The following is a 15334-nucleotide window of genomic DNA, read 5'->3' on the forward strand; positions in this document are numbered from 1 at the left end:
CTTACAGTAATGGTTGAGACAAAGCAGTGAAACGTCCTGAAAGATACATAACGTCAGTCTTACCCAATACCCAATCTGTTTTATGAACACAAGGCTGCTGTATTTTATACCTCATCATAGGTGGCATACGGGTATGAAGGAAAATTATGTATAACTGTGTATTTGCTGTATCTTCCTTTTGGTAGTGTATAGCCTACTTACATATGTTTCTCTCTTTTGTGTGGAAAGTGGAAACTGACACGAGTATACACTACAGTACACCAAGACGTGACAGAGAAAGACGCCAGAGTGAGATCAGTGATGTATTTGTATTTATGCCAGACTACAAATGTTAGGAAACCTGGCTACTGGACTTGTATATGGAGAATGGAAAGGAGTAGGCTACTGGGTTGCTGCTAGCCCTGCTGTCCTCCCTGTAAGAAAGGTCCAGAAAGTGGGAGTGTTGTGGACTAGGCAGAGGGTCTGGTCTCCTTCTACGATGTTGAGGCCAGAGTTCATCTCTACTCTTTCACTGGCTGCACCTTACTTCAGTCCATCCATAGGTGGCAAAGACCTTGCTCCCCATAACCATAGAGTAATGGAGACAAAATGACCAATTCCAGCAGTCAGTGAAAAATGGTTTATTTAAAAACTACCCACAAAAATACTATAGATACAAAAAGTATAAAAGGTACAAAATGCATTCTTTTTTCCAAAAATAACTTGAGATGACACTTGAGTAGGTACCTGCAATGCACCAATAGCATTTTGGGTGATGATTTAGAGTACAAATTATGACACTAGAGCATTCAAGGCAAATCAGCATAGCACGATTGCAACCTTCATTGAGCAGGACACTATGAACAGGTCAACATCCACAAATAAAATACATGAAACCTGAACATGGCATTATTATTGCAAACTTCTCATTGGAAGCAAGCACTCTTAGTGATAAAGGAATGTTTTGTGTACCGTAAGCCTCTGGTTAAAATGTGATGAAAATGTATTTAAGACACTGAGCATTTAATGCAATTTTCTTTTGGACTAACTACATGTAGCTTAACTTGCCCAACACTGGTCTTAATTATTTATTTGATGTTTTTTTTCCAATAAGAATTGAGGCTTGAATACCTGCATGTATAGTGGAGTAAGCAATAAGTCTATTAAAGTTAATATATAATAAAATGAATCATAGCTAATAGGCCTATCGGCTTACTACACTATACATGCAGGTATTAGAGCCTCAATTCTTACTGGAAAAAACATAAAATAAATAATTACATTTTACATTGTGTAGATTGGCTATTTTGGCCCAAGAGATTGTGTGTAGGGTAAAACAGAAGGGGACCAAATATAGACCCGTAGGGGACCCTGGTCAATGATGCATAAGGTTTAAGTGGTTAATGGTTGCACTGTGATTAAAGTGTTCTAATCTCGTCTTCAAATGATCATGAACCCTACACTACGCAACAATGAAATTAAGCATCAGAGAACTAAGACAGCAGTGAACTTCATTCTTTTCATACGAAACAGTAATGCTGGCTGGCATGAATGATAACAAAATAAATCATACAACATACAAAGATGGACAAAAGAACAGTATCAAATGCATATTTTAAACAATACAAGGTCACAATATACACTTATTCAAGCATTACCCAGGTTCTTGTTCCTTTGGACAAAGGCACCACATGACTTCCAGTTGCTATACTTGGAGAACATTGACTGGTGCAGTGCTAACTAGAAATGTAAAAAACATACGTACATCATCATGCCGTAAAATAGACACTATGCCCATTTGCTCAGACACTATGACGTAAAATTCTCAATTCATTGTCAATGGGAATTTAATGTTTGTTTAAGACGAAGTTTGTGGACGGTAACCAAAAGCTGGATGTAGGTAGTGCCCCTCAAAAATATATATAAAAAAAGGGGAGTTATGCCTCAAATGTACAACTTGCATACAGTAAGTAATCACAAGTTAAATAGCATTATCCAAACTGTTTGAAAATGTCAAGGGATACACCTGCAAAAGTTTTATATGAAATGTAACATCTCCCAAAATCTGTGTGCATATTTTAATGACTCCAGTACCCTTTTGTTCCTATGAGTGGCACACTGTCCTTTAGCCAACCAGTTCATATACAAGCACTAACTCATTCACTTCTTACAACTTACAGTTTGATGTTTTTTTTTGCCCATGCACTACACTTAGCCTGCCCTTACCACAATGGAATGGCTGAAAATGTAAACAGTTTAGGTCTAAGGCAAAGTTGAGATGAACCCTCTCTGGACTTCAAAATGAGGACCACAGCAACTCCGATAAATCAAACCGCTAATAATCCTATGCTTTAAAAAAAAAGATCAGGAGTGGGGGGGAAACAGCATAGCTGCCCTGAGAGAGGAGCATAAGTGATAGGTCTTATTGTACAGCAAAAGTTTGTGAGCACTTTGAATCTTCAAGTGGCCAAAGTTCGACTCATCCTCAAGAATTGCTGGCCTTAATACTGAAAAGCTTTGACTGGATTTGTCGTCCTCAAGTGAATCCCGTGAGCATACAGACACACGTCCATACATCCATGTGAGATTCCCTTTTGTCTGCTCACTGAACCCTGAAGTAACGTTTCACCCATAGTGTCCATGGCTGTGTTGTTGATGAGGAGCTATGCTCTGAGACCTGGGGAAACACGAAGACACAAATTAATCAAAATGTACCGGGATCAAAGCCATGGCAAATCCAAGTGGGGCTCCGCTCAACATGGCCAAGAACAAAATTAAATGTAGCGTTATATACTAATTGTGGACTCTATTTGAATATATGAACCAACTAATAAAACATGCTTATCAAAATATAAAATCATAATTACAAGCACGGTGACATGTGTTACACAAGTAAAACTTTAGCAGGGCCATATCAAATGTGATTTGACTTTGTTTCTTTAAGGTTTTGAATATATGTTGTAATCCCAAGTTAAAATTGTCTTACGGGAGGACCGACCCACCGGCAGGCTGACCTCTGATGTCACACTCATGTCACCATGACTCAGCTATAAAGGAGTTCCCAATGCAGCTATGGTGTTGTCTAACCTCAACAAATCAGTCAGAATATGGACACAAAAGGGGTATTCCCATATATAATATTGATGACATCATGGAACTCCATATATGGGCTTAAAGGAACCTGGACCCAAGGACTGACAGATACAGAGATATCAGGCAGAAATGCCCAGCAAGTCTCATCACTTGTGCTTACATCTATGGGCATAAGCGGATATATGGGCATAAGCGGTCGGAATGGCGGTGCGGCATAGGTGTGAGAGCTAGCGGCTCCAATGGCTCTGAGCGGCCCGAACTCTAGATATGAGGGCAGTCTAGTAATAAATTAAACATCATACTCAATTTAAAGATTCTATCTATAAATAAAGTAATATACTGAGAAACTCTTTAAAGCTGGAGCCAGGATTCTATAAACGTGCCTGGCAATTCTTACAAAATCCTTTATTTGAATAAATTGATCAATCTCATTAAAAAGTGTAAAACGTAAAGTTAAAATGTAAAGAAACTCATATCGGTGCTGAAGTCGAGCTCTTTACCTTTCTCACATGTCCCGCTCTGCTTCTCCTGTGCGAAGTTCAGTCGGTTCTGCTCCACTGCGGTGCCGTTGGACTCGGGACTGCTGCTACGAGACGGACTGCTCTCCTCGTTCTGGTAGGCCAGGTCCAGGTGCTGCAGGGCCAGCTTCATGTGCCTTCGCCTCTCCAGCTCTCGAGACGAGGGCTCGTCCCCAAACGACTCGCGGCCGGAATCGGCAAGGTTGTCCTGGAAGGCAATTTTCCCTGACGGGTCCTTCTTTAGGGCCGTGTGGTAACCCGGAGGAGCGGAGGGCTGCCGCGTGAGCGTGACCGACGGCCTCTGGCTGGTAAGGGCCGCGTGCCGCGGGGTTGGGGGACGAGGGCGCGGCTTGCAGAAGCAGTCGCGGATGCCGCTGATGCCCAGGTGGAGGATCTCTAGCGCGGTGAACAGCAGACACAGGGCGCTGACGCCGTACATGATGAGCAGAAAGATGGTTTTCTCGGTGGGACGGGACACGAAGCAGTCCACCGTGTGTGGGCATGGTGAGCGCGTGCACACGTACGACGGCGACACCTCTAGCCCGTACAGGATGTACTGGCCAAACAGGAAGAGGGCCTCAAACGTGGCACGCGACAGCAGTTGGAACACATATACCTTCATGAGGCCGTCGCGCTTGATGCGCCGGCGCCCGTCGTGCTTCTTGCACGGCTTCTCCGGTGCCGCCTCCTTCTTCTCTGGCTCGATCTCCTCCAGGATCATGGGATCCTCTTCGCCATTGTCCTCCGCCTCCTCGTAGTCACGGTTAGTGCCACGGCTCACCATGGGCATCCGCTTGCGCGGCCGGTACTCGTCGTCGTCCATGCGCGCAATCCTGTGCATGGCGAAGCCCAGGTACATGATGGTGGGCGTGGTTATCATGATCACCTGGAACACCCAGAAGCGGATGTGCGAGAGGGGGGCAAAGGCGTCATAGCAGACGTTCTCACAACCGGGCTGGTTTGTATTGCAGACAAATTTACTCTGTTCATCGTAGTAGATGGATTCTCCGCCGACAGCGGTCAGCACGATGCGGAAGACGATGAGGAGAGTGAGCCAGACTTTGCCCACAAAGGTAGAGTGGTTGGAAATCTCGTCCAGCAGGCGTGTCAAGAAGCTCCAACTCATTGTGGCTGTGGGTTGACAGGGCGAGACCTCTCAGATCTGCTTGGAGAAAAAGAGAAGAAGAAGTTGTGATAAGCAGTCAGGATAAGGCTACACATTGTGGTTAAGATAATTAAAAAAGTTGTTATACATATCCAACCTTGTCGGTGTAGCAGGAATAAACATTAACATACAAAAATAAACCAGTAAGACGCGCAAACGCGGGAAGCGAACGCAGCTCGTACATATTTGGGTTTTGGACGTATTATATGGTTATGGCTGAGTCATGGTGACACAAATCACTCGGCTCCATATATGGGCACAAAAGCGGGACAGACAGACAGACATGATCTCCATATTTGGACGTAGCTCCATATATGGGCACAAAGGGGGGACACACGCACGCACAGACATGATCTGCTAGGTCTCATAGTAAGTGCTCACTGCGTTCGCAATAAAAGGAATTCTGCCAGCTGCAGCTCCAGAAAATGTGCAAAGGTTATATTTTATTTTCACATGACCAAGATGTCATATTTGTCATATTATTGATGAAAACAATATTTTCTGCAGAGATGTAAAAAAGGTATTGTAAAGATGCATAGTTGATTAGTTATGTGAATTAAAACCAGAATACCTAAAAATACATCCACTATCACTGTCAATAAAGGATAAAGAATACCCCAAAAGGTGCTTTGACAAAACAAAAAATAGATTAGTAAACACAGAATTCAATAAAAAATATATATTCTAAGACCAGGAACAAAATATCAATCAGTGGAACATGATGCAAGTCCACTTTGATTTAAAAATTGTTAGTGGAGTGGAATTTCATTGTAATTGCCAATTAAATCCACAAGGTGGCGACATGTTCCTACATAGGATTCTCTACAGCTGTTTAACATCTGCTATATTGGATAGCTAGGTGGCATGGGGGGGGGGGGGGGGGTCGAAGGACCACTGGCGGAATTTGAATAGCTGCCAAAGCTAGAGCATACAACCACGTGAGGAATGTCATCGAACAGCTGTAAAATCATGGCGTGTTCTCACAAAAGCATGACCAGAGGTTTTTGGCTTATCCCTCCAAGAAAATATTTAACCGCCTAGAGTCTAACTTGTAAATTATCAGGGAATGTCCTCTAGAACCATGCAAAGATTTTGCAAGAAGTAGCCTACTAATATTGCAAACCAGAAGGTCCTGGGTTAGATTCCCACTGGGGACGCTGTTGGGCATGTTCTCTCCTCTGCATCATCAGTGCCCATACCCTAGGTGGGGTTGGCGAAAGGGCCTTTCTGTGTGGAGTTTGCATTTTCTCTCCATGTCCCCCAGGGTAGGTAGGTACCCTCACAAAAAACATGCAGTAATCCTGGTCTCTAAACTACCTAATGGAGGGGAAAGGAACTGGTTGGAATAACGTGTTCCTTCCACGCACTATGTCCAGCCGGGGAAACTCCCCCCTGTCAGATGAAAAGAAGCAGATTGGACTCCTCATGCATAGAAGGAAGCATGAGGTCAGTGTAAAAAATGGGTTGCAAAATCGGGGGATAAAAATATTGCTAACCAGAACACACAAATCCTAGCCATTAAATACCCAGACTAATCACCCAATGTGCTGAATGACAGCTGTGCTGAATGGCATAGTCAAGACGACTTTTTCCATACACTTTTTCTGAACATTCTCTAAATCAATGTTCCAAATTAGTTATCTAATTCAATGTTCTGTTTTTGTCCAAACCTACGTAGTAAGGATTCTTGTTTGGTTGTGGTTAACCACATAATACACAAGTGATGTGCAATAAAATTAGTCATTGTCAAGTCATCGGGTGTATGGAGGACTTGACAAATGGGAAGGTTTTACAGGCATTGTAGGTGGCCATTGCGGTTTCACACCATCTGTGTTTAAAGTCTACTCTTGCTAATATCAAAGTAGTATGTGTAGAGCTATGCTTCCACAACTGATTGAGTGGGACAACGGAAAAATTGCATCACATATTACTAAGTCCAGTGGTTAATCAGACTAATTAGTTTAGTAACTTTAGTTGATTTTAAAAAGCAATTCAAAATGATACACCTCGATGCGTTGATATATAAATAATAATAATAATATATAAATAATTTAGAAAACGTGCTTCTCAGTTATTTGATTGATCAAACTGGATAGAATAATAGTTGCAGCCCTACAGTAATAAAGCAAAAATTGGTGGCTTGTAACTTGGGCTAGAAAATGTTTTTTAGATTGCTGTTCATAGCCCTCACTTTGTCCACACATAGAAAACAAACTCAAATTATTGTTACCAACGACATCAATGTACATTAGCCACTTGGGGGGACTTTTCTGTGTATAGCAAAGAACTTTCGCATTGGAAGTCTAAGATAAGAAAACAAGCAAGATGCCAGTGATTTCACATTTCAAGCGAAGGAAGAAAAAGGTGGTTTCCACAGTCAGAACTAAGCCCACATTCTCAATAACACAACATTCACACAACACTCACAAGAGAATAATTAACTAAAGACAAGTTCAAAACCGTAATGGAAAAGGTGAGAGCAGTGCACCGTCCCTTCCTTATTTTACAGGTCTAGTAAGGTAAAGGGATATATTGAACTAATGCACTGACGACATCTGTGAATCTGATTAATGTAAATTATGTGTAACCATTACACCACTTCACATGTCCTTAGGTAAAATGTCACAATGAAAAGCCCTTCAACCATAGTACTGCAGCAATTAAGTTCTAGGCACTAAGTGCCTGAATGGCTTGCTTATTAGGGCAGACTTGCAGAGAAATATCACTTTCTTAAGTGGCTAGCTACTCTCAGATTTGTATAATGGCTTATTGATTTTAAGTCTGTGAATGGCCACCGGTTAGACTTCATGCCAACAACACCATCATCATCATCATAGTGAAACAAAGTACAAAACAAAACTCTGAATGTAAGCAATAAATAGACCTATACAATATATTGTCCTCAAGGCCATCTGCAGTTTACACAGGATTCTGTTAAATATTCTGTGACAGTATGTAAGGAATAGTATACTGCAGTGGTTTTCAGCCATTTGAATTTCAAGGACCCACGGTTTTATATGCCCCTCATTTCAATAATAAAATAATTTAATCTATGAGACAACCCCAATTACACTGTAAAAATAAGTGTTAACCAAAGGCAGGAGGTCCATTACAACTCAAGTTACAGCCATGTAATGGTCCATTTAGCTGGCATTTACCTATCAATCATTTAGCTGTGGGGACGCCCTGGATCCCTCCCCTCAAAGACTCCTTAGGGTCCCTGAACCCCACTGTTATACTGGCCTGCATTCACGTTCCCTCCTAAACAACAGACAATGATTGTGATTTGATGTTCTCTGGCAGGCTGACACGGGAACCACCTGCGTGTCATTTTTGTAGGACAAAAAACTAAAGAAACTTTCTGCCCTGTGCCTCTGTAGTGATGCTGCTTCGCTGCTCAACACCTTAAAGCCAGCAGCAACAGTTCTCAGAGGTTTTAGGATAAGATATCTGCTTCAGTTCTTCCGCCAAAAGGCCCCACCGAGGTTGAACCAGTTTGTTTATTTTTTCCAGCCCAATATCAAACCAGTTCAGAGTGTTTCCACTGAAAATGAATTGGTTCACAACCCTAAAAGTTGGTTCGGAACTGGAACCAAAAAATGGCCACCGGTTCTGCGAAAGCGCCACGGTTCCAAGAACCTAGAATGGAACCAGTTCTAGAACCAACGTTATTTAGGTGGAAAAGGGGCCAAAGGGTACCTGTGAGTTGCACACATCTGGCTGCATGTTCACCAACTACTTAACCTCTTCTTTTTTTGTTTGTTTTAATAAATCAGTCACAGTACTACACCATGCTACACATTTTGCCAAAACCATGGTTGATAGAATGCCCAGTAAATCTTAAAATGGGTCAAATGCCTCAAATGTACCGTTAAATAAATATCACTCTCCTTTCAGCTGCAGGAAGTGTGGGGGAGGAATAATAATCCAACAGCCCCCTCAGACATTAATGCAGCCTAGCGGTCAGGCATTGCCCCAAGCAAAGACCCATTGATAGGCTAACACCAATAAAAGTAGTCCACAGACAAGCTTCTTATCACTTTGTGTGTGTGTACAATTGTGTAAAATTTGTATTTACATAGTTCTCTTAAATTAATAGGCATAGAAAAACAAAACAACTGTAATTTGGAATGAGACCTAAACATACAAAGAAACTGATATGACTAGTTTGCTTTGAGTGTTTTGATGTCCTATCTTCAATGGGCTTTGGCCTCTCTTTTATCAGAGGCACTTCAAATACAACCCTGAACCCCACGTCCCAGAAATAAGTAAAGCTGAACTTGGAAAAGTCTGGCAGCCAGTCACACTCACAACACCCCAGAACAGAGGAGCTTTGTGGCCCTCACATCTGGGAGACTAGTTAGTCTACCACCACTGCTCGTCTGCTCCATCCTAGGCCATCAGGGAGGCCTCAATATCATTCTACTTGGGAGCGATTTATGCAACACTTTCTACATTCCTCTGGCATGTAGTTATGTAAAAGAAAAAGGGGGGAAATAGGCCTACTCAAACAGACGTTCTATTATCATTTAAGATATAAACGGTTTAAATGTGTGGACAAAGAAAATGGGCTTAAGACTGAAAGGTAGACTAGAAGAAAAACAAACCTGGTTTCTAGGGCAAAAACATCCCAATAATCAACTCATAATGGGGGGGGGGTAACTAGGTATACTACTAGGTATGACTATTGACTATACTTTTGCCCGAAGGAAACCCAAATAAAAGGGCTGAGGAGAGCAGAGTCCCCCAGAGTCGGTACCATGCGATGGAAAAGCGCCATCAAGAAATCAAATCAGCCGTTCCGCTTAATTGGCCATAAAGCGCTATCCACATGCTCAGCTGAACACAACAGCCCTGATGTACCAACAAGCAGTTCAAAATTAGCAGTGCATCTACTCGAAGACTCACCGTGATATTAAGTTTATAACAGACTTTGGGTCAAATTTCCCCCGGGGAAAAAAGATAAACCCCCAAGCATGCGTTAAGTCTCTCCTCCATTGCCATGGGGTGACATATCTACAATACTCTATGACATGGAATAGTGGCCGTTTAGAAATGATATGTAATACGCATCAATGAATAAGATCTAAGTGGCATAATGATTGTTTTAATAAGCCATCGCGCGGACAGACACACATGCATAGTGGTAACGCGGTGCGCCTTGCATCGAAGTTAGCATTTAAACCAGCGTTTCGGCTCGACACAACAACCACCACGTCGGACTCGGCACCGCTACGTCAAACTGTGTGTGGCTCTGAATTGTACCCTCGAACACACAGATGGAAGTTAGAAACGGAGCTACCGCTGTCTGTTTCGCAAGCAGATGTCCCGTTAAGTTAATGCGGTCCGGTGTGTGATGCTGCTGGCTGACTAGGCTTTGTTTGTGAGCTGGTCTTATTACCTTCAAGAGGAATTTGTAGTTCCTGTCTGCTCCAAAAAGTCCCCCTTAATGTCTTATTACAGTTTTCGTTTGCTTCACTCTTCGCATTGAAAATAAAATAATAAATAACACTCCACTCTTCGTCAAGCCATCCAGTTTTTACGAGAGGCTCCTCTCGTCTGCTCCAAGTCGGGGTTGTGTGTGTGAATGCGGGGGTGAGGACAAAGAAGACTCTTCCTTCCCAAACCCACCCCCCTTTTCTCCTCCCCGTTTCGAGCGGGCACCCCACCCCCGATCCAATCCGCGGAGCAACTTCAACATCAACATTCCTCTTTCCTCATGCAGTCCTCCTTTGCATGCCTCTTTCTGTTCCTTTTCTATCATTTTACCCTTACTTTGCAAATGCTGAAATTGCTTATAGCAAGTCACTGTCTGAAGCCGAGGCGTTAAGGGGATATGTAATAAATTAAGTTGCTTTAGTAAAACACTTAATAGACATTTGAAATTGGATGTTTAACTTGAGTAATATAAACAATGGATTAAAGGCGGTATTATGGTTTAGAATAGATACAATTATACATGCATCTATTTATTAATCACTTCCTTCCACTCTCGCCTGATTGGATAGTGTTTAGGCTAATCAAGAACACACGCACACACACACACACACACACACACACACACACACACACACACCTTTTGTCTATTGATTATACTGTATGCTAAAGTTTATAGGCATTTAAATTTTCTATAGGCTTTGTTGTAAAACAAGCAGGTCACTGGCTGAATTCATTAGGACCATGTGGTTTCAGAGAGTTATGAGGGTCTTTATGCATAGCCTACAGTAGCCTAATTTATATTAAAAAGAGCATTGAAACATTTTTCAATAGCCGTTTATAAAGTAAGTATTACATTACTAAAGGGTATATATACAAGACAACTTAGGTCTTCTGATAAAGGCCTTCTTATCATCCCTGCTACCAAGATGAGAACAATTTGGTGATCGAGCCTTCTCACCTATACACTCTGGAACGAGTTACCTCTTAACTTAAAAAAGCAGAGTCAGTCGACACTTTTAAAAATCTGCTAAAAACACACCTATATCGTCAATATTTTGGTCTAATATAGCAAGTATCTCTATTGAGTCTTGTTCTGCCTGTATATATTTTCATGTATTGTTTTCTGTTGCTTAATTGTTTCTTATTGTTATCGCTGTTTTGCTGTTGACTGTGTTTTTCTTGTTTTATTTTTATTATTTTACTTTGTACAGCACCTTGTAACGATTGTTTTGAAAGGCGCTTTATAAATAAAATTACCTTGCCTTACCTAAAGTAAAAACTTGACTGAGCAACTTCCACTTGTAGTGGAATTTATTACTATTTGTACTTTGTACACCACTGATTAAAAATAGTGTGGGACAACAAACTATACTCGTTTTTATATAAACCAGGTAGGCTATATGGAATGTTGTCCTTTACCCTGCTTAAGTTACCCTCCCTTTCAACAAATCAGGATACACAGACAGACAGTCACAAACAGTCTGTGTGCTTTCTGTCTCTAAACTGACAGCAGCACCTCTGTCACTGCTTTAGTGCTTTGTCTTTGTAGTGTGTGAAACAAACAACACACCCTTCATTGATAAGTGCCACCGTGGGCGCCTGCTTCCTGTCCTGGCGGACATTCGGAAGTTGTTGCTATTTGAGACCCTTCCTCCTTCTACACTTTCCTTAGCATCCATCGGTGTGCAGGTTTTTTTATGTGCTTTTCCCAAGTCCTGATGAGTCCTCCTTGGCATCGGTGTGCAGGGTTTTTTATGTGCTTTTCCCCAGTCTTGAGTCCTCCATGGCTTATCCATTGTTTTCAATGTAGGCCTATATCGTTACAGCAGTCGAGCAGGGCACACTACATTTCCAGGCCACGCTCCAGAGGACATGTGCACTTGCATGGGTCATTGGGAAGTTTGCTCTGTGATTCATGTCCTTTCTTAAAGAAGCAAAGGCCCATCAGTAGGGTCATGAATTAATTGGCACACTTCCCAGAATGAATCATTCCCACTTAATAGTCTGAACTCAGCTTTCTGTGGAGATGCTAAATTGGACCTATTAGTGTGTAAATGTTGGAATTTCAGTAGACCTAACTTTGCACTTTTACATAATTTGTCGTAACAATTTGTGCAGTTTGTTGGTTGGTGGCAGTGTGTATTTACTGTATGTGTACATTATGTAATTGTATACTGTATATGTCTGGAGTAATTTCCTTCTTTCCATATGAATGTTGTCTATATCTCTTATCTTTACCCTACACTGAAATGCTAGCAAGCAAATCTCACAATTTAACACATGGCTTGTGAAATGGCTTAGGGTTAGATGACCACATTTAGCTTCGTCCTCTTTGATTATCTAGCCAAGGTTTCTGACAGCCTATACAAGCTGCACTAATAGTTTAATATTGGTTGTAAACAGGAGATCAGTGGAGGAATGTGATGCCCTTCCCCCTCTTCTTGGAGATGAGGGAACCTCCATTGTGAGCCACAAGTGTGCTTTCATTCATGGTTTAAAATGGGATGCCCTGGTTAACCACAGCACACTCCAAACGTTCTCTGCAGAGACAGGCTAGATCTGGAGGTTCTGAACTTCAAAATACGTCTGTTAGGCCTCAGTCAATTCTGCATGATCTCAACTTATGATATCTCTGTTGACCTGAAATTCCTCACATGAAAGAGAATAGAACCGTGCCAAAAATGACCATGTGAGCCCCATATGGAACCTCTCCCTTGGAGCTACATAGCAGAGGGAGGGAGAGGTTCCATATGGATTATGGGGCTAATGTGAGCGATGTATGAATTCCAATCTTGCTTCAGAACATCCCACTCCACTGACACATGCCTCCTCTATTTGAGCGACCACATCAAACACGAGGTGGATGCTGGCAAATACTGCGGCATGGTCATGCTGGACCTCCAAAAGGGTTTTGATACCGTGAACCATTCCATACTGGTTAACAAGCTAAATGCAATTGGTTTTGATAGCACATCAGTGAGCTGGATGCAATCCTACCTGGAGGGGAGAGAACAGATGGTGGAGGTGAACAGAACACTGTCCCCCTCCCAGTGAGCTGTGGTGTTCCACAAGGAAGCATACTAGGGCCCTTACTGTTCCTGTATATAAACAACATGACATCAGCTTGTGACTGCAACTTGTTCCTGTTCGCAGATGACTCAGCACTGCTGGTCTCAGACAGAAACAAACTGCAGGTTGAAAAGGCCCTTAGCTCTGAATTCGGTAGAATCTGCACCTGGCTCGCTGATAACAAACTATCTTTACACCTGGGAAAACTGAATACATTCAATTTGGATCACATATTTACTCCTCACTCCCCGAACACACCTCACCCCTGCCCACTTTGACAGGCTGGAATGGTTTAGGGTTGACGACAGAGTACAGCATCTTGCAATGGGTCTGGTCCACAAGATTCCATACACCACCAAGATACCCATGTACCTGTCTAAGTGTCTAAATACTTCCATAATGTCAACGAAGTCCACACCCACAACACCAGAGGGAGTTCAACAAACCATGTGCAACCCAGATTCGTCACAAACCAGGGACTAAATTAATTTTGCTCCTATGCTACCAACAGTCATTAAGACATGCAAATCCATTGACTCCTTCAAAACCGCTCTCAAAGGGCAACTACGGACGGCTGCAATTCGAAACTGGCCCCCATAAAATCTGAATCCGCCTTTTCCCCCTCACTGTATATGTTTTTTCCCCCTTTTTACCTCCTGATGATTTCCTGTTTTTGGCTATATTTGTATGACTCTAAATGTTATGATGAAATGAACATGGTGGACCCTATTGTAAACAAGTGAAATGCTTTATGGTGGCGTCCACAGTTAACAGTCTTGTATTGAGTTGTGCTTGAAATGTACTGTAATTCTCCAAAACTGTTAAGAAATCCTTCAATCAATCAATCAATGACTTCTCGTTCACATTTGTTACATCTTTCCCTGGTGGCTGAGGATTCTGACTGGAAAGCTGTAGATTCCAGAGATACAACAAATCCAATCCAAACCAGTTTTTAATATAAAAAAAACTATAAGAAAGTTATAATCGATAATAAAAGACAAGAGGTCAAGGTTGTAGAATACGGACAGAATAATTCCTTGGAAAAAGTCTATTTAGACTGTTGATTTGAGGACTGCTAAGTCACAATGAACCCTAAGCCGGATCTACTACTGATATTGTTCATCATTTTCGGTCTAAGGAAGTTGATAATGCTTATGCACCTCATTTATTTGCTCCTAATATAAAACATTTAATGAAACTTCTATAAATACCATACATGTTTAATTTTTTCTTTTGTTTTCAATAAGGTGAAAGGGCTTTGCTCAGGAGTTGCCTGTATAATGTGGCATAGAACCTGACCCACAGTGAATCATCCCCTCGTGATGTTTGTCCAACTGTCACACAAAGAGAGTTATCCTACAACTGGTTTGTTCCTGAATGCTTGTGCAAGGAGAAACATCTCATTTCCTCTTCAGGCAGCTTTGGTCATGGCTTTTTTCTTTGTGGAAGTTTTGTAATGAATAAGAATGTTATGAATAAAAGGACCAATGGTGGCCAGACAAATCTAGACTACAATCTTTGCACATGTATGATAACAGAACAAATAATTAACTTGTTTTGATACAATGTGTGTGCACATACGTGTGCACTGCACATTCATGTGGCCCACCGAGCTCATATTTAGCTCTTGCATTACAAATTAGGAAAGTGGATGCTTGGCACGTATTCTTGCTGGTTCCAATCTATCCTGGGGTAGTCTCCTTGCCAACACACCGGGGTATGTGCAGGGCCTACAATAATTATATTGGATGGCATTTTGTACACGGTTCACCTTCACCTGGCAGCAGACCAAAATTACTTTCGAAAAATTACTAGTCAATTCAAAGCAGTTGGCCAGGGTGTAATCTGTCTTGCAAATTGGTTGTCAATTGTTCTTCTATAAACAGCCAGAATATCACTCTACAACCACTAACTCCTTATGTTCTCTTTATATTCTCAAGATGTAATCGTTTTATAGTTCATCAGAACTAACTGTGGACATGATAAATCCAGATTAATGCAACTCATGAAATTCTCTTAGAATGTCTTTCATTTAGTTTAAGATGCATGATATAATCGGCAGAGTATCAGA

The 15334-nt window shown here is 41.7% G+C and overlaps 1 protein-coding gene across 2 annotated transcripts; it reads right to left on the minus strand.

Moving 5' to 3' along the window:
- Positions 1-605: 605 nt before the first annotated feature.
- On the minus strand, positions 606-10322 carry gjc4b (gap junction protein gamma 4b). Of its 2 annotated transcripts, none has more exons than XM_080786614.1 (3): positions 10157-10322; positions 3573-4752; positions 606-2656 (listed from the first exon to the last, which is right to left on the minus strand). In XM_080786614.1, the coding sequence occupies exons 2-3, from the start codon at positions 4714-4716 to the stop codon at positions 2643-2645; spliced, it is 1158 nt and encodes a 385-aa protein (XP_080642740.1). In that variant the 5' UTR covers positions 4717-4752; positions 10157-10322; the 3' UTR covers positions 606-2642. The 2 variants fall into 2 exon arrangements, with proteins under 2 accessions (XP_080642740.1, XP_080642741.1); XM_080786615.1 differs by having other exon boundaries at positions 3573-4755.
- Positions 10323-15334: the final 5012 nt, after the last annotated feature.

The sequence above is a fragment of the Protomyctophum bolini genome (assembly GCF_963924005.1).
Source record: "Protomyctophum bolini genome assembly, chromosome: 16".
Taxonomy (NCBI): domain Eukaryota; kingdom Metazoa; phylum Chordata; class Actinopteri; order Myctophiformes; family Myctophidae; genus Protomyctophum; species Protomyctophum bolini.